The sequence below is a fragment of the Sebastes umbrosus genome, chromosome 13 (assembly GCF_015220745.1).
Source record: "Sebastes umbrosus isolate fSebUmb1 chromosome 13, fSebUmb1.pri, whole genome shotgun sequence".
Classification (NCBI taxonomy): domain Eukaryota; kingdom Metazoa; phylum Chordata; class Actinopteri; order Perciformes; family Sebastidae; genus Sebastes; species Sebastes umbrosus.
In genome coordinates, this window is record NC_051281.1 from 2544295 (window position 1) to 2569644 (window position 25350).

Genomic DNA, 25350 nt, shown 5'->3' on the forward strand with positions numbered 1-25350 from the left:
CAACCTTTACTATCAAAAGAGCCATTTTAAGCAAATAAAAAAAATAAAAAATCTGTCTGGAGCCGCAAAACATTTGATCATTGTGATGAAGGTAACACAGTTTATAGTCTAAGTATATAGTATATAAGTCTAATGCAGTGAGGGCCAAAGAGACAATGTACTACGGAGTATTAGGGCCACATGGAGGGAAAAAACATCTGAGATTTACAGAATAAAGTCAGAATATTAGCACGTAAATTACTGTTATAATATTATAAATCCTGTGAGATGTCTTTCAGTATTTATGCACCTAAAGAATGGAAGAGTTTGCACAAAACTGCTTTTCATATCTACATTATTTTATAATATTTTTGCAGTACTTTTTTCCTCTTACTATGTTTATTGTTTTGCACCAAACACCAAGGAAAATTCCCCGTATGTGAAAACCTACTCTGCAATAAACCCGATTCTGACTCTAATGGACTAAAACTTTACTCTTATTAAAACTAAATGTTAATTTTTAAGACTCGTTGCTCTCTGGACGGTCTCACCTTGGACATCTCTTGCTCCAGCTGCAGCCTGCGGTTCAGTTTCTGCTGGTGGGTCTTCATCACGTTCTCTATGTGCTGCTCCATGTAGAACTTGAAGGCGAAGGGCGAGTACGTCTTGATGCGCGACTCCCTCTTCTCCTCATCTCGTCCGTTCTTCCTCACCGGAACCGGCGACGTCTGGATCTGCTTCTTGTCCTTCACCGTTTTCTCTCCCTTGCCCATCTTCGTCTTCTCTTTCACCTGCTGGCTCTCCTCGTTCTTCCCGCTCCCTCCGCTGCTGCCGCCGTGCGTGCTTCTGGCGGCGTCCTGAGCTGCTTCCTCCGCCCCAGACATGAGCAGGTTTTTGGGGTACGGTGGCGGCGGGCAGCGTGGCTCCTGAGCTGGCTCCAGAGAGTAGGTCTCCTCTGGCATGTAGGCCAGAGGCTCGCCGGCATCCTGAGCCTGAGCCTGAGCCGCCATCCAGCTGGGGTGACACGGCCCCACCGCCGTCTTGGGTTCTGGCCTCATCACACGGATGCTCTTGACCGGCTGTTGGATGGGCGGGGAGGTTACAGCCGTGATGGTGTTCGGAGGGCCCAAGGAGGAGTCCTGTTTACCGGCCGTGGGGGGCGCCGCCATCGCAGGCCGGACGCCGTTGGGCCCCGCAGAGCGACTGTTGAAGGAGTTGGTTCTGCTGGGGACTCGCACCTCGCCCCTGAACGGGCCTTGGGGCTGCGGCTGCCGGGCTTGAGGGGCACCTTCAGGAGGCCCCGCCCAGTGGTGCTCATACAGGTCCAGGTTGAGGCTGGCCCTGGATGGCGTCATCAGGCCCTGGGGCATGTCGGAGAAGTCCGGGCCCATGGCTGCCACGCCACCCGGGGAGCGGGACATCATGTGGACCTGGTGGGAGGTGGGGCTGGCCTGGCGTGGGTGGGAATGAGGGGGCAGGTACAGGTTAGCGGGGTACCCTCCCCCTCCGCCTCCTGGACCGCTCTGGCCCATGGGCCCTTTCCCCTGCATGTTGACGTAGTTGTCTGGGGGTGCCATCGGGGGCGGGGCCATCTTGTTCTGGAAGGAAGCGGTCCTCTTGACTCCGTAGCCTGCAGGCTCCATCATGTGTGGCCTGTAGTCGTAGTGGGGGCCGGGGACGGGGCCCCCCGGCGGCTGAGGCTGGAGCTGCAGCGGCTGACCGGGGACGTTGTAGCTCATCATGGGCCCGTGCTGCTCCATGCCGCCGGGGTAGCCCTTCTGCTGTGCGCCCGGCGGGTACATGGTGCCGGCCTGGTTGTTCTGGGGGGCCATCACCGGTGGATAGGTGCCCATACTGGGAGGTCGACCCATCGGGTTCCCCATGGCGGGGCCCTGCGCCGCACCAGACGGGGGCATCATGTAGTTCATGACGGGGGGAGCGCTCATGTAGGGTCTGGGCATCTCGCCCTCAGGGCCGTAACCCCCCTCGTACATGGGAGCCCCCATCTGGTGGTACGGAGGCATCGCACCGGCCTCACCTGGAGCCTCCAACGAGGGGCGGTGGTCCAGTGAGTTTGGCATGCCGGCTTTTCCTGAAAGGACACAGAACAACATCACTCATGATCTAACTAGACCAGGAGTCAGCAACCTTTACTATCAAAAAAGCCAGCAAGAAAAAAAAAAAAAATCTGTCTGGAGCCACAAAACATGTGATCATTGTGATGAAGGTAACACAGTTTATAGTCTAAGTATATAGTATATAAGTCTAATGCAGTGAGGGCCAAAGAGACAATGTACTACGGAGTATTAGGGCCACAGTGAGGGGAAACAACATCTGAGATTTACAGAATAAAGTCAGAATATTACAAGAAAAAAAGTCAGAATATTACGAGAATAAAGTCATAACTTTACGAGAAAAAATAAAAACACGTAAAATTACTACTTTATAATAGTATGACTTTATTCTCATAAAATTACGACTTTTTCTCTTAAACTTCTGACTTTATTCTCGAAATTTCAGAATTATCTTTTTGCCTCAATGTGGCCCTAATACTCCGTCATACCGTCGTACCATAGACCTACAACAATGATAAATAAAAATGAAAATATAAACAAAAAACATCCATAGGGAGCCACTGGAGAGGAGCTGAAGAGCTGCATGAGGCTCCGGAGACGCAGGTTGCAGACCCCTGCTCTAGACCAATCAGCTCATACAGTAAATATATACGTAGTGAGGAGGTTGTATTTATACCTGGTGAAGTCTGCTTGATGACGCGCACGATGAGCTCGTTGCGAGGCTCAAGGTAACCCATTTTGCTGATGTAGTCTAAGGCCGCTTCGATGTTCCTACTTCCTGTCTGCTTCAGCGCCCGCACCGCCATCTCCTGCGAAACACACAAACAAACAAAAAGAGACGTTGAGAAACTTATTTATACCTTATTCTGACACCCTCATTTCATTTAACCAGCTTGCCCTTGTACACCTTTCTAGATGAGCAGTGGGAATAGTAAAATTCAATAAGAGTGTTGCCCTAAACTGTTTTTTTATTGTTACCATCAATACACACATACATAATTTAATTTTAATTTTACCTATTTTTATTATTTTTATTACGGGGGAGGGAATAGGGATGGGTTTAAATGTAATCATTATTAATTTACCATTTATGTATTTACTTATTTTTATTACGGGGATGGGAATAGGGACGGGTTTAAATGTAATCCTTATTAATTTACTAATTATTTATTTGCTTATTTTTATTACTTTTATTATGACTGAAGCCGTTATCTATGCTCTCTTCAAAGCCACCAGACTCCATTTACAAAAACAGTAATTTTACCTTGTAGAACACAGGAGTTGCTGATCTACTGCTGCCTTGATCGGTACGTTTATTTGTGTTATTGTGTGATTTTGGTGAATCCAAACTTATCTTTTAAAACACCAAAATCACACAATAACACAAACAAACTAACCGGTCGAGGCAGCGGTAGACCAGCAACCTCTGTGTTCTGAGAGGTAATATAACTGTTTTTGCCAAAGGAGTCTGGTGGCTTTGAAGAGAATACAGATAATGGCTTCAGTACCGCGTCAGAAAAGGGCTGTTTGATATTCAATAATATAATATACAAACTGATATTGAGTTCTTTAGCTGAATAATAAGTCACCTACACTGACTATGTATAAGTAGCTCTTAAAGTTAACTGAGCGGCCGAGCAGCTTCCACAGCTTCTCCGTCTGCAGCGGATTGATTGAATTCTCCTCATTCTTTCATGTGAAATGCCATTTTATTTAATTACTTGGCCCTTTGGCTCCCTCCTCAATCATACAGGGGGGAGCTCATCCTCCGCGGCTCCAACAGGTGGGTCAGTGTGAAAGCCCCGAGCTATGTAGGTCACCTATGTGAAAAATGTCGGTTAACCACTCTGGCATTTTCTATTCATCGGCTGCCGTGTAATTTATGCTCGGAGGAATCGCAGCGGCAAAAATGTGAAGGAGGAAACATGCAGAGCATTCCTCTCTCTCTCTCTCTCTCTCTCTCTCTCTCTCTTACGGCCTTTTATTAAACAACGCCAATCATTCCTTTGGTTCTTCTTCATTTAAAGAAGGAGATCTTAAAAAGATTTTCAGCTCTAGACTCAAATGTGAAATCTATTCCGAGACGCCTCAACACATACTTTGGTTGTGGAAAGACAGAAACGATTGTGGTTCTGATTTATAGTTTGAAATGTTGGGATTTATATCAAGATAATAAAAAAAGGGGAAACAAAAGCCAAGCTGACAATTTTATGGACTTAAATTCTAACAAAGTGTCTGTTAGCAGCACCAGAACAGTACAAGAACTAGGTCATCGTAGTGAAACAGCAGAGTACACGGACGAGCTGTCAATGTCCCATCTTAGCCTGTGTATATATATATATATACATATATATATATAGAAAATATATATATATATAAAATATACATATAAAAATATATAATATATATAATATATATATTATATAAATATAATATATATTATATATATATTATATAAATATAATATATATATAATATATATACATTTTAATCAATGTGGATGCATCAGTAATAATTAAAAAATTACTCAGTTTAATCGATTATCAAAATAGTTGGCGATTAATTTAATAGTTGACAACTAATCGATTCACTTATCAGCATTTTATATTTACTTAATGGCGCTGTGGTTAGATTCTATATTGCACGTCTTAATACAAATATTTGTACATATTTAATATTTCTAAAATATACATTTTGAATTGTATTACTTATATTTCTTTACATATATTGTGTTTATATTATGTTCATAATTTACACGTTACCTTTATTTCTATTTTTCTTACATTTCTTTATGTCTATATAAGAGCAACTGTACCGCCCCCCCGGGGATCAATAAAGTATTTCTGATTCTGATTAATTAATTGTTGCAGCTCTACTTTATACACTGCTGCGGATCTTAATCTATAATAATAATACATCAAAATTGATTTATAATTGGTTTTAATAATCGGAATTTGCAAGGCAACTAAAGCTGTCAGATAAATGTAGTGGAGTAAAAAGTACAATATTAGCCTCTCAAGAAGTAGAAGAAGTATAAAGTAGCACAAAATGGAAATACCACAAGTACAAGTACCTCGAAACTGTACGTCTACAACAAAATATTGTTTCATCAGTCTGTTTATCTCTTCGCCACCCGATGTCCTGTACATGTTGAACAGTAGATGTATACATTAAATTGATCTGACCTGCAAATCAAATCTCTTTGATGAACCACTTCCTGTCTGTATCACAATAATCAACATGTAAACAAACAGGACAGCAGAGTGAGAGATGAACACAACAGACGATCTCTTCCCCCTCTCCTCCCCGACGGAGCGATCCACACCTCGATGAGGAAACCCCCCCGTAATGGCAGATGACCTCACTGCAAAGACATCTCAGACCTCGACCCCGCCGCTCTCACAGAGCACCCCTGCTGGCCACACGGAGCCACTAAAGTCCTTTTACATTATGCATATGCATTAAATCTTTGCTTTTCCCATTAAAATACATCACAACAATGATAAACTATGACTAACTGAGGGCGCTGTAGATGTAAAAACGTACATATGTGCATATTTATCACTATATTCTCATTAAAACTAGTCTCTTTTAAGCTGCTCATCAAATCACCATATCAATTTATAGCTGTAGTTTTGCACGATAGGTAAAAATAAACTGGTACTCTGCCACTATTATAACACATGCATTATTATTTATGGACTATAGCGATGGCCTCTCCGCTGACTCTTCCCAAAAAGACCATTAAACCGCAGCACATCCAGGCTGCTGCCAGATTTCTAACAAGAACCAGGAGAACTGAGCGCGTTGTTCCTACTCTTAAATCTTTACGACGGCTTCAGGATCACTTTTAGACGATATTTAAAGTGCTGCTGCGAGTTTATAAATCACTCAGCAGCCACAGAGAGAAGAGCCTCGAGTCAGAGACACAATGGTAAAAAAATAAAAATGAATTTAGCAACTTCCTGATGATCTTTAATATGCAACAACTTCAGCTGCTTTTAACTAAAACACATTTTCTTTGGTGCAATTCTTTCCTTTAGCACATTTGGAGCAACTTATTACTGGACTGTGACGGCACTGAAATTATTTACACTCATTGCCAGTTTATTAGGTACACCTTGCTAAAACTAATGCAACAGTCCTGCTATAAACACTTCCTTCATGAAGGTTAAAATATTCAGTTTTGTACAGGTGTTATTAATATTTTGTCCACACAATTTTAAATTAAATAACAGAAATAAATATGAAATATCTTAATCAGTAAGGACAGCTACTTGTTGAGCTTGCTACCTCGGCAATTTATACCTGCTTATTTAACCTTGATTCAGTCCTCACCATAAATTCTACAAGTATTACGATAAGATATTAAGATTTATGTGATTTTTGTTAACTTTGTTAACACTAGACCATGGGAAAAAGTTGAATCATACACTTCTAGGGACTTTTACGTTGGAAAATATCTAAATTAATCCGGTAAAAATGTTTGATTTTCAGCATGTATGTAGTCAGAGATGTCCTGAAGTCAAATATATCAGTCATTGTCAGGAATTATTTATTATCCAGCAACCAAAAAATCAAAGAATAAAGACATTTCCCTCACAGATTAGTGGTATTTTCTTTTTAATTTATAAGGGACATGTAATGTTTCATACTTCTGGTGAATATAATCCAATCAATCTTATTCTCATAGATGTATTTTGTATACACAGTTCCCTTTGTTAACACCTTATTTTGAAAAACAGACGTAGTTACTACTTCCTCTAACTTCTCCAAGGTGGTCTCTAGCTCTCCCGTCAGCTCCGTTCTCTTTATCCATCCATGGTCAGCTCCATCGGGGCCGTTTCAATGCATTTAACATAAATGTCAGTATCTGGGTGCTCTACAGTCGTAGCGTCGGCCCGTTTGACCACGGAGATGAGAGTGACGGCCGGCTCCACCGCCACGTTACCGCGATACGATAACATTTCCTGTCCGTGACGGAGTTAGCATGCAGCTTTAGCCGTGATGTGTAGCTCGGCTTTTCCTGCAAAACCCAAAGTGTTTCCATCCTTTACTGGATGTGTAGTGTTTACCACGCTGGATTTAACATGGGAGGGTGCAGGTCGTATCCACGCTGACCCTCCAACGTTTTAGACTCTCTGAGGTTTGTTTTGGTTGACGGATACGGAACGGATATGACGTCACGTTACTCAGACTACCACAATAAAAGCAATAACTTCCTTTCACCTCCGCATAGACTCAGATGAAGCAAATATATCGATCCTGGCATTAAAAAATCGATTTCAATATCTTAAAGGAAATTGCGATACATATGGGAATCGATTTTTCCCCCAACTTGTGTTTTTATGTAAATGTGTTTTAATGTACTCTTTTTAATAGCAGACTTTGCAAACCAAAGACAAATGTCTGCCTTTTACATGCAAAAAGTAGACAATAATAAAGTCTTTTCTATTCTATTTTAGTGGCAGAAATGCCAGAAGAGCTGAGAGGAGAAGAAGCCATTTTGTTTCTCTTCTGGCTGCGGTTTCTCCGACACACTGGCCAGCTTTATTTGTTGGGAGGAAACTAAATCAGAACGTAAACGGTTTAAAAGTAGGAGCACGCAGGCAGCAACCGTGGGCAGTCAGCTCTCAAAGCCAGGAAATGCCAAGGCCGCGCACTTTCTATGCCTTCTCTCACGTGTGTGTGTGTGTGTGTGTGTGTGTGCATCACAGTGCGTCCATATAGGTGTAAATGCTTCAGCGTGCACACGCCTGCTTTCAACCCCTCCCATTGCATCCGTGTTCATACACACACACACACACACATATATATAACCATGTCCCTGAAACTGACCATCCACACACACACACACACACACACACACACACCACTGTTTATACTCAGTTTCCTGTGTGAACGTGTGTGTGTGTGTGTGTGTGTGTGTGTGTGGGTGTGTGTGTGTTGCATTCCTGTGTAGCCAGTAGAGAGAGAGCTGGCTGCCAGAGCCGCCCAGTAATGTCACAGCATGTCCTTCTCTCGCTCAGTCTCAGTCTTTCTACCTCGTCTTTACTCAGCTGATTCTCACGCTTTTTAAATAAATTCTAATTTGCTTTAATGTCACGACGATAATTAAATACAGTATTACCCAAGTAATACTATAGTAAGCACTTTTCGGCATTTCTGCCTTTACTAGATAGAACAGCATCGAGCTAAAAGGAAATGATGATTCAAACGTTCTAAGTCAGAGTCTAATGAGGCACGTTACGATTACATACTTACACCCCTATTCACACCAAAATACACACGTATATGCAGGTTTTTTAAACACGGGAATACCCGCTAAAAATAGGCGATAGAGTCCTTTCCCACTGCCAGTAGCAGAAGCAGCATTAGTAATTAGTAGTGAAAATGTTATGGTGGTTACTTCTCTTTTTATATATCTGTTACTGTATTCAGTCTCTCTTTCTAACTGTCAAACCAGAGTTGGTGATTGTTGGAACTGTGAAAAGACGGGCCACCGCATCCTAGTACCACGGCTCCGGCACTGGTCCCTCCAGCCCAGACAGCTGAGTTAGCAAAGCTGGAGTTCTTCATCTGTTCTGTTCTGCTCCTACTAGTCCTCTAGTTAATCAATCGCAGAAGCTGACGTTCTCTCAGACGGATAAAAAAAATAAAAATGCTAAAATGGGTTGCCAAATACACTGAAGCTTTGTTTATACTCGTGCGAGACACCGTGACCTCCGAAGAGGGCGCGGGCACTACAAGCATGCACAGATGCGTTGATGCTCAGCGCATTGTTCGTTGCAATATGCTCCGAAACAACGGGAGGCGTACAAACCAAATATTCTGTGGGTAAGCAAGATGTCAAAGAGTGTTACCGGAAAGGAAAGTAGGTTGCCTGGCAACAGTAGTAAACACCAAAATAACACCAATGTACGTACCGCCAAATATATTATATAACATAATAATATTTTATCGATTGACAGCCCTAATTTTGATTGTTAATTGTGAGTCCCTGCTCTGCTGACATGATCTCTTTTCCCCCCTCATTTTATTTTTTGTATTACAGAATAGGAAAACAGTATTTGTGATAAAGTATAAAATATTTGGTTTAAACATTAAACAGTTTTAGTTCTATTAAACCGAGAGAAATTGTTGTTTATTGTTCGTCGCTTCCTTTCTTGGATTGTGTGTGTGTGTGTGTGCGTGCGTGCGTGCGTGTGTGCGTGTGTGCGTGCGTGCTGTGCGTGCGTGCGTGCGTGCGTGCGTGCGTGCGTGCGTGCGTGCGTGCGTGTGTGCGTGTGTGTTGGGCGGAGGCGGGCCTGGTGACCCCGGCTGTCATGGCGACAGATGTTCCTCGCTCACATTCCTCGGCCCAGGAAGCAGGAATTCAAGCTATTTGCATTCTGGATTCTCCCATCTCTCTCTCTCTCTCTCTCTCTCTCTCTCTCTCCCTCTCTCTCTCTCAGTCTCTCTCTCCCTTTCTCTCTCTCTCTCTCTCTCTCCCTCTCTCTCTCTCTCTCTCTCTCCCATTCCCTCTCTCCCTCTCTCCCTCCCTTTCTCTATCTCTCTCTGTTGAAAATATCCAGGCCACATTTGTACCCTTGTCATAATGGTTGTGGGCCGCAAGCCGCCGAGTTATCCCAAACGCATAATCACCAGCCTACAAACTCTACACACAAACACACTCCGCTTTCTGATATTTCGTTGTCTCTCTGACCCAATTCTGAAACTCCAGCACGAGAAAATCAAATCCATATGGAGGACGTTCGGGAGCAGATGGATGGACATGCCGAGAGGGGACGGCGTCCATGCATCATTTCCACACAGAGCGCCATAAAACCTGTCTTCCTCCCCTCCTCTTCCTCATCCATGGCAGCAAAAGAAATCTCCAAGTGTGCAGCCATGCTTAAACGAGGTTACGCCTAAAAACTTATTACAGTGTGAGCCGAGGAAAGCCACGTACCCCGACATACAAACTAATGCATACACTGCTTCCAAGTCACGTCCTGTTGGCCTGCTCGTTACATAAACGCAGCAGTGTTTGCTTGCTCACACGGCGAAGGCTTTAATATGCTTAGCGTGCACCGGATTCCTGCTCGTACAGTAGAAGGCCTGTGAGGACAGCCGGGAAGTTCAGGGAAGGAAAGCGGCTGAACGCACCCCTCCTTCCCTTCCCTTCATTTCCTTTCTTTTTCCGTCATCTCGATGCGTGGCATGCCGCCCCCCCCCCCACACCCTCGCTCCCCCTCCAAAACATTTCCTCCCTTTAAAAAAAAGAAAAAAAGAAAAGTGATTATGTAACGAGCCACATTGCTCTGTAATTTGCAGCTGGAGAAGACGGGAAAGACAAAGAGGAGGAGGAGGAGGAGGAGGAAGACGAGGTTAGCTGATAAGAGTTGAGCAGAACAAATAGGGTTGCTTATAGAAGAGGCGAAGGAGAAATTATGTGAGGGGTGTTCAAGGACACAGCAGCTGATCTTAGGTGGCCATGATGGCTCTGGAATATGACTGAATAAGAAAAATACAGCTTAAAGACGTCCAGGTCAACACACAAATATTTACGAGAGAAAAACTCAGATACTCTTGGAGATTAAAGTGGCAAATTTAAGAGAAAAAAACTTGGATATTTTCTGAGATTAAATTTGTAAATTTACGAGAAAAAACTTGGATATTCTCGGAGATTTAAGTGGCAAATTTACGAGAAAACAATTTAAAATTTACAAGAAAAAGAACTTGGATATTCTCTGGGATTAATGTCATAAATTTGCAAGAAAAAAAATCACAAATTTACAAAAAGAAAACTTGGGATATTCTCTCAGAATGAAGTTGTATATTTACGAGAAAAAAACTTGGATATTTTCAGAGATTAAAGTCGTAAATATACCAGAAAAAAAAAAAAAATTACAAGAAAAAAACGTGGATAAACAGTGGGTTTATTTTTGTTAAGTAAGACTGAACTGCGACGCTCTGGAATATGCTTGAAAAAGAAACAAAATACAGCGCGGTGGTCTAAAAATGGAGGCTGTATGTCAGAGGAGCTGAAAGCCGTCCCAGAGCAACGGTACTAACGTGTTATTAATGACACACAAATATTAGAACAATCAAAGTTTGCCGTCTTGGTTCGGACCACGGAGCCTCTGTGTTGTTTTATAAATGTAGACGCAACTTAACCCGTTCAGCACAACGTGATTGGTTGATGCCGTTATTTATGGTGCGAAAGATCAGAAAAATCCACCTTGTTCTGAAAAAAAAGTATGTCGCTTCATCTCAAGGGGTTTATCTGGATATAATCAATTTCATATATTGGTACAATTAATCAAAATGTGCAAGAAAGAAAGAAACGTATATGGACGGAGACAAAGAGTCTGACGGAGCAGAGACAGAGGAGGAGGAGGAGAGGCGACATGTTGGGTGGCGACTGGACTGTAGCAGGAGGAGGAACTGTTCCACCCTGCTGCCATTGAATGTTCACTTCCTGTTTGTATTGACTCTGCCAGCGCCGCTCTGGTCCATTCACAAATGGTGGAAGCAATGGAGGTCAACCGGCCGGCATCGAAGCCGAGGAAATGGCTGCCGTCGGAGCCTACGAGGTATTCACAGTTTCTTCTGTTATCTCCGACAGATGTTTGAAATGCACCGTCTAAAATAACGTTTAAATGCTCTCCAGACAAACCAAGCCAGTTTATTCACTATATTTCTGCATTTTCAGATCAAAAACAGATAGTGATATTCAATACTGATGGTTGTGAGACACCAAACATACAAGCCATGCCAACAACAGACCTTTGAAAGCTTGTTTCCTAATAAAACATGCAACTCTGTAAACTTTAATGTCTTCAGGGTCAATAAAGGATAAGTTCATTTGAAAGACAGGAAAAAATATTACGATTTTAAAACGAAAATACCATCAAATATCAACTTCCTACATCAACGTATTAAGGCCATTGTAGGTTTAAAAAATAACAATTTGTAGCCAGGGGATGGGGGTAATATTGAGACAAAAAAACGCAGAATTTTCCAGATTTAAGTCATAAATTTACGAGAAAAAACTCACAAATGTACGAGAAAAAAACTGATATTCTCTAGGATTAAAGTGACACATTTACGAGAAAAAGTTCACAACTTTAAGAGAAAAAAATGGATATTTGATGAGAATAAAGTGGCAAATTTACAAGAAAAAATGTGGATATTCTTTGAGATTAAAGTCGTAAATTTACGAGAAAAAAACTCAGTGATGTTTTTCCCCTTTTCTGCTTTACAAATAAAATAATGCTGAAATTTCAGCATGTTTCTTTTCTCTCGTCTTTATTTGAATATTTGGTATTCAGGTAATCCAAAAGTAACAGAAAGTAATCCAGTTACATTACTTTATTATTGTGACACTTGGATTAGGTTACTGACTACATATTTAACCGGTAATTAGTGTTTGTATTGGAATACAATCTTTAAAGTACCCCTCCCAACCCCGGTAGCAACAGACCCACATTAACGCGACCCTCGTTGTGTTGTTGTTGCTATTGTTGGATTGAAAGTGCGTTTAGTTTCAGCTCCAACGACACGGACCAACATGATGAATTCTCTAATCCTGAACAGGTGCAATGAATTGTAATAGTCCACTTGCATACTCTGTGTTTAACAGCATCAAATCTGATTTTTTTGGACATGCATCAAAGACATTTCACAAATAAAAGAAATTTCAAAACCTAAGTGAAACTATAAATATTCTATATTTTTGACGATATAATGTTGTGGTGTGATGTTTTGACATCAACTCTGCTTCACCTCCAGAGAAGTGACCCCTGATTAACAGCATCCACATGACGCCTCCACTCAGTGATGTCTGAGTGTTAACGGAGGCCCTCGCTACTTCCCGTGGAAACTCTCTCCCTCCTCGCTCCTCGCCTTTCTCCAGAGACGTTTGATGGCGCTCTCGCATTCCTTCAGCGGGACAGAGGGAGTGAACGCCAAACAGTTTCCCAGTTGGGAAATCCACCTGATATTTCAACATTTCAACGCTCAGGCCGGCGTTACGTAACCGCAGCGCTGCACAATTGGCAAGGGAGACTTGTATTGTATTGCATATAAGAGCGAACGGCGCTCTGGACTAATTTCATTAAAAGATTAAGATCATTAATGGCTACATTTATTTTTAATATTATTTTTGCTGCATTTAACGACATATTTATTTATTTTTTATTTTGGCAGGTTCCGTCCTCCATAGAAAGATCCTAATACAACTACAGATATTAAAGGGATGGTTAGTTTGGTATAAACAGTTTAAGAAAAGTGCAGCATTCGAAGCACATCCTCGTGCCCAGAACAGAACCATATCATCCCTACAAGAGACTGTAAAGACACAAACCCATGGAGGATGGAACCTCGCCAAAATAAATAAATAAATAAATAAATAAATGTTATTAATTGTTGCAAAAATAATATTAAAAATGAATTGATAAAATGTAACATAAATTGATATTTGTTTTTATTTATCTTTATATAAATTCCCTTATTTATTTACTTTTCTGTTCTATTATTATTTATTTTAATTTTTTTTATTTTTGCATTTATTTTTTATTTATTTATAAATGCATGTATCTATTTTTTCTATTTATGCTTTTATTTATTTATGCATCATTTCCCTTTGCATTTCACCCCTTATTTATTTCCCCAAACTTATTTATTTATGTATTCTTTTCTTTACAAGTTTCTTTTTATATTTGCATTTTCTGCCTCATTATGCAAATGAGGGGGCTCTCAATAAAATAAAATAAATTAATACAAAATAAATACAGAAATAAATAAAAGGGAAAATTAAACAGAAGAGTAAATAAATTAATACAAAGATAAATAAATAAAGAAGCAAATTAAAAAATAAATATTAATTCATGTAACATTTTATCAATTAATTAATGGCTACATTTATTTTTAATAATATTTTTGCTGCATTTGATGACATATTTTTTTTTTTTTATCGAGTCATTTATTTATTTATTTTTTTATTTTGGCAGGTTCCGTCCTCCATACACACACACACACATGCTCACACACACTCTCTTCCCCTCTCTCTGGCTCACCTGGTCACAGCCGGCGTTGACCAGCTCCTGCAGCATCTGCCGGTTGACCTCTCCGGCGCCCGCTGGGTGTCCCGACCCGGAGGACGGGCCCGACTCGTTGGCGAAGGGCATGAGGGACTTGCGGATTTCCCGCAAGGCATTCTGGTAGTTGTTGAACTTCTGCGGGGGTCGGAGCTGCTGCTGCCGGCTGGCTGTGTCTTTCCCGCTCTTGCAGTCGGCCCCTCTGCCGCCGTCGGTCCGGGAGCCGCCCCCGTGCAGCGCCTGGCTCACCAGCTTGGCCGGCTGCTTCAGACCCTCCTTGATCTCCTGGAGCCTCTGGCGAGTGTTGCCCACGTACGGGGCTGCTGGGAAAGTCTTGGGCCTCATGGCCTCAGTGCCCAGGGCAGGCACCTACTCTACGAGGGAAACACACACAAACTGGCACTCCCGCCGCTACGGCTGACCTAAATACTAAATAGTCTCCTGGAGGGCAGATCTGGGAGTCCTCCTCGGTGTCCCCTGTTTGTTTGTGTCTCTCGTTGTGTTTCTGCTTCCTGCTGATGCTGGCGGGCTGGATGGAGGTGAGGTGTGTGGAACTACAGGCGGTCCATGCTGTGGCTTTCAAGGCTCAGGTTCCAGCTTGTTCCAGGAGATGCAGCCGGTCACGAGGGCACCGCGGAGCCAAACCATGATGCCGCCAATCTTCGCCTGCGGAGGAAGGGATGGAGTTAGAGCATGGAGGACTATGGTCATGCATGGCGTTCTTCGGAAAGTTGTGCTTTTAATTAGAAAGACCAAATGTGTAGAAGTGAACCAGAAAGGACACTAAAAGTTTAAAAAACAACACACATTCTGCTGTAATAGAAGGTAAAGGCGCCGTTAGCAAAAAACAGTGATGTAGGTTACCACAGTAGGCTAATCAATACAGTTATGAATAATGTGAACGCTAACTCTAGCTGAGTCAAACTGAAAGGGTTAGTTTGGATTTTTTTAAGTGGGGTTGTATGTTTACTCGTGTGCTGCGAGGTAAAATGCCTGTTTTTGTGAATGGAGTCTGGTGGCTTTGAAGAGAGCGATATAACGGCTTAAGTTCCCCGTCAGAAAGAGCTGTCTGACGGCAAGGTAAAGCGGCTTATTTTAAATGTTTTTTAGACAACAACAAAAAAAAGAGTACACTATATTGAGAATATTTTCAACGCTTTACCTCGCCATGAAACAGCCCTTTCTCACAGGGAACTGAATCCGTTATATCACTCTCGTCAAAGCCACCAGACTCCATTCACAAAAACATAAATTCTACCTTCAAAATACAGGAGTTTCTGGTCTACCGCTGCCTCTGTCGGTTAGTTTGTTTATGTTATTGTGTGACTTTCTGATCCAAACTAACGTAGTGTCCACAGCAGTACATTGCTTAACTTCCGTGCCGGTGTTATGTCAAAGTCTGTTCCCCCGTCAAATAGTGTTTCCTTCCTGTTTAAATGATAGCGCCCCCTTCCGTGGTTAGTTATGGATAAGGGTTGGTTCAGGTTTAGGTACAGTACTCCTGTCTGTTTCTCCAAACTTGAAGCGTATGGAAGATTTTATTGGACTTTAATAGATAGTAATCCACAGATGTGTACCATGATCCACAAATATTTCACTATCCACAAACATGTATTTTTGTATTTGCGTTGTGTAAAGTCACATCCACAAAAATACAGGGCGATTTGCAAATACGCACAACTTACTCTCTAATCACGTATTATAATGTATTATAATGTATTATAATGTATTATAATTCCATATAAAAATGTTATAGGTTTATAAGTAATGTTATATATACGCATTTGTGCATCTATTTGTACACATGGAATGATATTTGCACATTTATGGATCAATTTTGGTGCTAAAACATAAACACTTTGACCAAAATTTGAATGTTTGGATTTGAATACATCAGGAACACCACTGGGAAGCTACAGCACGATATAAAAACCTAAAAAAACACAAAAACAATGGACCCGCCCTTTAAATATGTTGGCAACTCAAAGCCTAAATTACTACTTTCAACGCATCGTACATGTTGATTAATTAACAACACCCATATAACATGTGCAACAGGGTTTACATTTTACGTAAACATCACATATCGTTAAGATTTTGAGCAGAAGTTCACTGTCTTTAAACGTCCTGCCAACAAGTATTAAAGGTTTGATTAATTAAAAGAATGAATGTACAAAAAAAACATCCCTCCCTACAAGGTTTCATACATTTCTTCTGTGGAAGCGCATCACATGTTATCTGGTATTTAAAACAAGCTCTATTCAGGTCAAAAACTCAAAACATAATGACTTGATTTTCAGTCCTGGTTCCAGAATGTGACAAACATCACATGGTGGGACCAGTTTGAGACTGGTGAAACCTGGAGTTGTGAAGCAGCAGGCCTACTGGTGCATACCTAATGTATAAATCAGGAATGCTAGGGGTCATAAAACACCACCTGCCCCCCCCCATCTGCACCCCATCGATGCATAGCAGCGGTTGCACAAGTCGGCCCCTGTCACTGCATACTTGTGCTCCGTGGTCATCGGTAAACACCCTTGTGAGAGCGCAGAGCTCCGACGTGGGGGTCAAAACAAGCCAGCGGCCCTCCCTCCCTGCCTGCGTCAGCCTCGCTGCCTCTGATGCTCCCCAGTGAGCAGACATTTAACAGTCTTATCTGGAGGAACGCACGCCGCATTCTGCCACAGCGGCGTTACTCCTCCGGGGGCCGACGGGATGACGTGGGGAGAGTTAAATGCACATGTTCCTGTCAGGAGCCTCACGTGAGGACCGTTATGTTAAAACATCCTGGCTGACACAATGAGATGTGAGGTGTTCAGAAGGTTTCTGCTGCATTAAATAGAGAGAAGTCAGACTGGGACGGTTCACCTATCTCCTGATTCCATACCATCACGGTACTTGGGTGTCGATTCGATATGTATTGAGATTTTTGTTAACTTTTTTAACACTATCCCAGGGGTCAGATCTTTAGCTCCTCTCCAGTGGCTCCCTGTGGAGTTTTAAAAATGGAATTGAATAACTGTTCTTTGTTTACATTTTTATTTTTATTCATCATTGTTGTAGGTCTATGGTACGACGGTACGACGGAGTAATAGGGCCACATCGAGGAAAAAAAATAAATCAGAGATTTCGACAATAAAGTTATAACATTATGAGAATAATATCCTAGGTTTCCGAGAAAAAAAGTCGTAGTATTATGAGAATAAAGTTATAAAAGTGGCAGTACGTCAAACCTGCAAAAAAGTGGAGGATGTGACGATGTTAGTCCATATCTGATCTTCTAAAAAGGACAAAATCATACTAAATATATCTATCTGACCCTTGTCACTATATGTGACTTGCCCTGAAGTAACAGTTTATACAGTATGACAAAATAGAGATTACGTAATGTTTGCATTTCTAAGTTCATTATCTTGAACGCGAGTGACCAAACCTGGGGGAACATCCCAGGTGATTATGTGGGAGGAAAGATTTTCACTTTTCACCATTTATTTATTTCTTTAGTTTTGGGATCCACTAAAATAAAGTGTCACGTTCCTAGCCAAGCAACACCTCTTAACAGAAGACCTGAAACTGAGTGAGCGGCTCCCAAGCTTTAAATCTGTTCCTCAGCCAGAGGAAGGTTTCCGGATGTCTGGTCTCCAGATACTGATCTGGTTTGTTACCTACATGGAGGAACTACCAAACACAATCACATCTTGTCAGGTTTCAGCACTGCTGTGGTTTTATAAACCTTGTCTGCTATTCAAACTATTATTGTTAAGCAATCAACCTTTAATTGATCTGGCTGTGTTTCTAAAGGTCTGATTGTCAGGTAGATTAGTAAAAGAATGTATTTGGGCCACAATTATGCTGACACATGAAAATAATTGATGGGCGAAAGGCTGAAGGCATTTCCTCCATCACATCTGTTATTTCATACATCAGGACACCTTTTTATGCTCACACCGTGCCCATTTACCAGCACGGAATTCTGATAACCAATCAGAAACAAGTATTTCATGTTGCCATGGTGTAGAGTTCCAAAGTGGGAGGAGTTCTTAGAGGGTTCCGGAACTAAAAGTAGTTCAATGTTGCTAACGGCAACCTAAATCTACGGGAACATTCCGTGGTTTAAATCAGTTCACTTTTGTTTGTTTTTGAGTCTATTTTGGTTGACAACAATAGAACTGCAACAATAAAGTGTTTTAAATTTACTACAACTCTGATTCACACCTCTGACTTTGCTCTTCTTCAGAGCAAAATGGCGACAGCAGTAGTAGTTGTAGTATTTAGAGCTATCCACCACACGCCACACTGACATAAAAACAACATTTCTCTGACAACTTAAGTTAAACAACTTTAAATTGATGGGTCACAACCATAGATATGGTTTCATCCGAAATTTGCATACTATGCACTACATACCCAATATGTGTACCATTGTTCAACATACACTTCCCGAAGAGCCTCCTTGCCGGTTGGAGACGCGTAACCATGGTAACCCGTGCTAACCTCATGTGACCAAAACGATGATTTGTGAGAATCAAATTCTGAATTAATTTAAAATAAAGTATATGTTACGCCTAACAAAGTGAAATCTTATACTTATAGTTAAGCGGAAGAAGCGTTATGGATGTTACAGAGCCGTCAATTTGCTGGTTTCATACATACTAAAATATCTCACCTACTGTTTTAGCGTACTAAATAGCATGTTAGTGTGGAATTTTGGACACAACCTTGGAGTAGAACTTGACTAGTACAAAAGAAAATGGCAGCTGTTGTTAGTTGTGACAGAGACAACCACACACATCACAGAGCCGAGTCGACATCTATTAAGGCCAAATCATACTTTCTTTCTTACTAAAGGACAGCCGGCATGGCGGGACTACACGCACACACCAGACGCCAACGCTGTTGTTTTACGGAGGTCAGCCCGCTACAACGGTTACAATGGCAACGGTACACATAAGAATGGCCGCCGCTCTGACCATTCTGCTATGAGGATTTGAACACTGAGGACGCCATTCAAAGAAAGACTTTCAAATGTGAGTTTACAGCGAGGGAAAATACCACATGTGAAGGTTTTGGTCGTGTATGTAATGGCAAACAGTGGAATATTCTGGTGTAGATAGATTCTTATTAATCTCAACCATATCGCCCAGCGTTAGATAACAGCGTTCACACCAAAGTAGCCAAACATAAGAAGCCCTTGAACTACTAACACCCCCCCGCCGCCTCCTCCCTGCCAGACTCTGTCCCTTTGGGCCATTTCTAAGAAGGACACAGCCCTCACTGTTTGTACAGATAAAACTTTGTATAGACAAAAACATGTTGTTTTTTTATATTGGTGGGTGGTGTTGGGTTGGTGGGGGGGAGGGCGGGGACCACGGTGCCAAGCTGCATAAATGTTGCCCCATCTCTGGGATCTCTCGCCTCCATTCCTGTGATGCTTTAGGCGCCATGTCCAACCAATGAGCATTCCATTCCACAAGTAACTACAAGTCAACTCATACCACTGTTGAATCATGGGACAGTCTGGGACAGTCTGGGACAGTCTGTGCTGACCAAAATAAACCAAAAAAAAACACAAGATATAAGGATGATCTATGTCTGCAGATAGGAGGTCCAACCTTTAACATTTACCAGAGAAAAATATGTGCTGAAAACCACGACTCATATACGTACATCAACAAACACACAACATACTTCCATACGTAACCCCTAACCTTCAACAATACATACCTTAGACTTATCTCTACTCTGACTCAACGCTAAACTTAACCTCTGACTCTACATTGGACCACACGCAACCTGAAAACAGGCAGAAACATTCAGTTTCGCAAAATTATGCACACTTCACGCTACAAAAACAGAATAAAAATGAATAAAACTGAATACAAATCCATCGTAAAGTGTCGTTTAGTCTGATGCCGAGTCTTTAAATCTAGGCTAGATTTTTGTAAAATAATTTTGCGTTCCTTCACCAGATTTCACAATGGCGGCCGCGTCACAAACTTTCTCATTTTACAGCTAAAACGTACACTACAAGATGATTCTGAAAACATGTGAGGAGAGAAATAGGCATTAATGTAACAGAATATTGATTAATATTTGATCAGCGCTGCCTAGTTTGACTCTTTGGTCGGAGTTCAGAGTGATTGACAGCCGGCTCTCATAGACGGCAGCTGGACAGCAGACCTCAGATCAGCTCTTACTGCTTGTTTTCCTCCGGTCTGTGAAATCTTGCAGATGCCGCTAGGAGCAGTGGAGGACACCGGAGGACACATGATTTTTTTCTGGTTACCTGTTTCATGTACTACTGTCACGATATAGCGATCGTTTTATAAAAAAAATCTCGCCTACTGCTGCTTTAAAAGTTAACAATAACATAAGTTTATAGGTTTATAATAACAATTTATAAATGGTGAATTGATAGTTAATTAAACTTAGTTAAAGGTCCCATATCGTGCTCATTTTCAGGTTCATACTTGTATTTTGTGTTTCTACTAGAACATGTTTTCATGCTGTAATGTTAAAAAAACAAAACTTTATTTTCTTCATACCGTCTGTCTGAATATACCTGTATTCACCCTCTGTCTGAAACGCTCCGTTTTAGTGCATTTCAACAGAATTGAGTTGCTAGGCAACAGTTTGGGTCCATGTTTACTTCCTGTCAGCTGATGTTATTCACATCAACTGCAACAGGAAATAAACTGGGACACATTTAGAATGTTTATGTTTAAAACCGGGTAATGGTCTAAATATTGTATATTTGTGACATCACAAATGGACAGAAATCTTAACGGCTTGTTTCAAACCCACAATTTCTGAATACGGGCTGTGTGTGTTTCTTTGTATACTGAGCGTTTTGACAGTATTTATAAAGCACTTAAACCTGCTTTATAATATAAAAAGACATGAAAATCTCACTTTTTACAATACGGGATCTTTAACAAATATTGCGATTTCCTCCTCACCTCAGCCATATTGCGACATCGATATAATTTTGAATAATTGTGCAGCCCTAGAAGACATATGTTCTGGTATCTTAGTAATGTTTGGTAATGTTCCCAACGGCTGTCAGACTTTATCAGATAATATCTAACCTGTTTAAGAGATTTGATGAAATTAAGGAGCGATAAAGACACAACTTCCTAAACTCCCTATATCCTTTGATGCAATATATATATATATATATATATATATATATACCTCAAGTGCAACTACCTTTGTTTACATTTTATTTATTACATCTACCCTACCTATTTTACAAGTGCAATTACCTCTGTTTACATTACATCTACTTTACCTATTTTATTCCTCAAGTGTAATACCTCTGTTTATATTTATTTATTACATCTACTTTACCTGTTTTATTCCTGTTTTATTTGCTTTATAACTATGTGTGTGTGTTTTATCTGTTATATGTTTCACCTGCCTCGTTTAGTCTTGTTTTAAAGCACTGACCAGGAGTGGCAACTGTGAATCTCGCTGTATTTAATACGATGACAATAAAGCTTTCTATTCTATTCTATTCTAAACAGTAGAGGGAAACTTACTACAGTTAAAAGGTCTGTATGAGAAACAGAAAGATTAGCCTGTCAGTGAACAACAGAACGCTAAAGTGGTGTGTTTCCCTTCCTGGACAGATGATTTTAATATATTTTATGTGTGAATATGCAACTTCAGCATTCAAAACATCCCCTATGAGATGTACAGGTGACGCCACAGACACTCTACCTGTCTTCTTCTTCTTCTACAGTCTACTACGGTGTGAGTTTATATCTAGTGGACACACAGCGGCCGTCTCATCCCAGATTTCACAAAGCATCTTTGCTATTTTGCCACCCTGTTTGTTGTTTTCACCACACCAGTTTAAATGGCCACAGCCAAGATCTGCCAACATCTGTGTGTGTGTGTGTGTGTGTGTGTGTGTGTGTGTAGTCCAGTGGTGATTTCCCACTACAGTCCTCCCTGCTGTGGTTCTTCCCTGACAGATGCCTCCGCACCGCCTGACACAATGAAACCCAGCTGTGGCCTCATACCTGACAACAGCCTCAGTATAATAATAATAATAATAATAATAATAATAACAACAATAATAGTAATAGGCCTAATTGTTTGTTGAAATCTGTCTTTTCCTGCTGTCAGGTGAGAACAAACCAAACACCTGAACTGATAAAAAAATGCAGTACTGCCAATCCGATGTAGTAGAAGTGTGTGAAACAGAAAGTGTGAGTGTAGTAGTAGTAGTAGTTGTAGTAGTAGCACACCTGAATGAAACACATGGTTGCATCAGTGCCAAACTATGCAGGTCTTTAGGCTTGGAATAAGAGTAAAATAGAGCATACATTTTTAACACTTTTTCCCCTTTTATCTAACAAACTCAGGTACTATTTCACCCATTGTGGCATCTGTGAAATATACAAAATAATCCACTAATTCAGAGATATTTATGTGTCTTTACAGCCTGTTTTTTTAGTGTTGTGCATGTAGAAACTCCACTAAAACACTGAAATGAATGCAGAGTGTTCAATATAGATAGCTGGATGTTTTTGACTATAACTCGGAGGTCCCTAACATGGAGTTTGGGCCCCTGAAATGGGGGTATGCAGCACAAACATGGCAACTTCCAGCATAAACTGCAATAACTTTAAGGAGATAATGTATAAAAACAGACTATTCTGTGTTTAAGTGTGTGAAACAGAAAGTGTGAGTGTAGTAGTAGTAGTTGTAGTAGTAGCACACCTGAATGAAACACATGGTTGCATCAGTGCCAAACTATGCAGGTCTTTAAGCTTGGAATAAGAGTAAAATAGAGCATATATCCTGAGCATTTTTAACACTGTTTCCCCTTTTTACCCAACAACCTAAGATACATTTCACCTATTGTGTCATCTGTGAAATCTACAAAACAATCCACTAATGTAGGGTTCATTTAATAACTCTTTACAGCCTGTTTTTTTTAAATGTTGTGCATGTAAAAAAAACTCCACTAAAACACTGAAATGTGTTCTGATATCAAAATCTACAGAGATATCTGGATGTTTTTTTTTTACTATAACTCAGAGATCCCCTAACATGGGCCCCTGAAATGGGGGGTATGCAGCACAAACATGGCAACTTCCAGCATAAACTGTAGATAATGTATAAAACAGATTGTTCTGTGTATAAGAGTTGTGCTAAAGCTTTAAAACCGTTACAAAATGGTGTCTAACAGTGTTTTCCTGCAGCCTCTGGACATGAAAACGGTCGGAAACTGCTGCTTTTATGATCCTGTGGCCTTCAACAACTATAACCAACAGACTGGAGCTGCAACACCACAACATTCCTACTGTATGCACAAACAACTCAGCTATTCCTCTTATAATAAACCTATACAGAAAAAACATGTTCTATTATCACTTTATAACATGAAGGAACTTTTCCCCTCAGCAACAAGTCGAGTAAATCAGATCCAACCAGCAGCAGCACTCCTCCCAGAAGCAGCTCCTCTTACCATGTGATGTGATAGAAGCAGCAGGAATAACCATGTATTAAATCCTTTATATAAAGTTCCTATAAAGATCCTCAGAGCTCAGAGGAAGCTGGTAGATGTGATGAAATGAGCCTCCATTTTCTCCCCAGACTGCAGCAGCAGGAGGAGCAGCAGGAGGAGCAGCAGGAGGAGCAACAGAGAGAGGAGAAGAAGTGAAGAAGTGAAGCACAAAGTTGGACTCTGGCTACATTGTTCACATTCCTGCAGGACACGTGACGCACCGACGCACGTCAGCAGAGCGACAAAGATCGTCTAGTAAAGAGAAAAACAGGATCTCTCACTCTTTGTTTTTGTTTTAGTTTGGAGCAGCTAATGATTTGTAGTAGTTTATCCAACTTTTTTGTACCTAATATTTTATAGAATTTTTTAAAATAAAAACAACAAATCAAATGACTCCTATATGGATATGGAACTGTCTGCCAGGCTTTTGATTGAAAATTACATTTATAGACATTATTATTACATTTATAGGTATTAATCACTTATTGTATTGTATTTACGCTGAAAAATATTATAGACATATTTATACTATTTTATTCACTTATTTTATTGTATTTAAGTTGTACATTTTAATTCAAATTTATTGTTATTTTAATAATTACTTATTTTATTATATTTACGCTGTAAAATATTATATACATTATTTATATTACTTTATTTACTTACTTTATTGTATTTAAGTTGTACATTTTTATTTTATTTTATTGTTATTTTATTAATCACTTATTTTATTGTATTTAGGCTGTACATTTTTTATCCTATTTTAATTTGATTTTAGGACTCACTTATTTTTTTGTATTTAAGTTGTAAAATGTTATTCTATTTTATTGTTATTTTATTAATCACTTATTTTATTGTATTTAAGATGTACAATTTTATTTCATTCTAATAATCACTTATTTTAATATATTTAAGCTGTACATTTTTATTCTATTTTATTTTATTTTATTAATCACTTACTTTATTGTATTTAAACTGTACATTTTTTATTCTATTTTATCATTATTTTATTAATCACTTATTTTATTGTGTTTAAGTTGTTAAATTGTATTCTATTTTATTATTTTATTAATTTAGTTTTAAGTAATTTATAAGTCATATACAAGTCATACAATAATACATTTGAAGTGGGATATATTGCCAAAATATGCGTAAAAATTCAGGTGTGTCACAATTTTCTTAAGGGAAAATGTCAACAGTCACAGTGAGATACTTGCTTGTTAAATAATATTAGCATTAACATTTTACTGGGCTCTGTTATAGTCCATATTAACTAGGAATTTGTCCTAATGGCATACATTTCTGTTTGTAGGAAAATAAGACAATCTGGTGAAAACAGCTTGCATTGCTGTCAACCACCAGGGGGCGCCAAAGGCTGACATTTTAAAATTCTACACACAGTGACTTTTAAAAAAGCATCAGAGTGAGAGGTCTCACTCTTTTCCTCCTCTCTGACCGCACATATTCTAGGAGGGGCTTCCTGCAATACATTTCTCCCTCTGATATATATATATATATATAATATATATATATATATATATATATATATTATATATTATATATATTTTTTTATATACATTACTCAGTCTCTGGCCTTGGGAGGAATCTTTACCAATGAGCCGATAAGAGGCTATGAATCATGTGAATGCAAAACAAAAGATTTTGACTCTATTTTAAATTATATAAACACAAA

The 25350-nt window shown here is 40.2% G+C and overlaps 1 protein-coding gene across 1 annotated transcript in view; it reads right to left on the minus strand.

The window, feature by feature from the left end:
* lats2 (large tumor suppressor kinase 2) overlaps positions 1 to 23850 on the minus strand; it is a 28121-nt gene extending 4271 nt beyond the window's left edge. The window contains exons 1-4 of the mRNA XM_037790054.1: positions 23619 to 23850; positions 14117 to 14803; positions 2731 to 2863; positions 531 to 2071 (exon numbers count right to left, since the gene is read on the minus strand). Of these exons, the coding sequence (XP_037645982.1) occupies positions 531 to 2071; positions 2731 to 2863; positions 14117 to 14482 (2040 nt within the window). The 5' untranslated portion in view covers positions 14483 to 14803; positions 23619 to 23850. The remainder of the gene's footprint in view (positions 1 to 530; positions 2072 to 2730; positions 2864 to 14116; positions 14804 to 23618) is intronic.
* Between the last annotated feature and the right edge of the window lie 1500 nt (positions 23851 to 25350).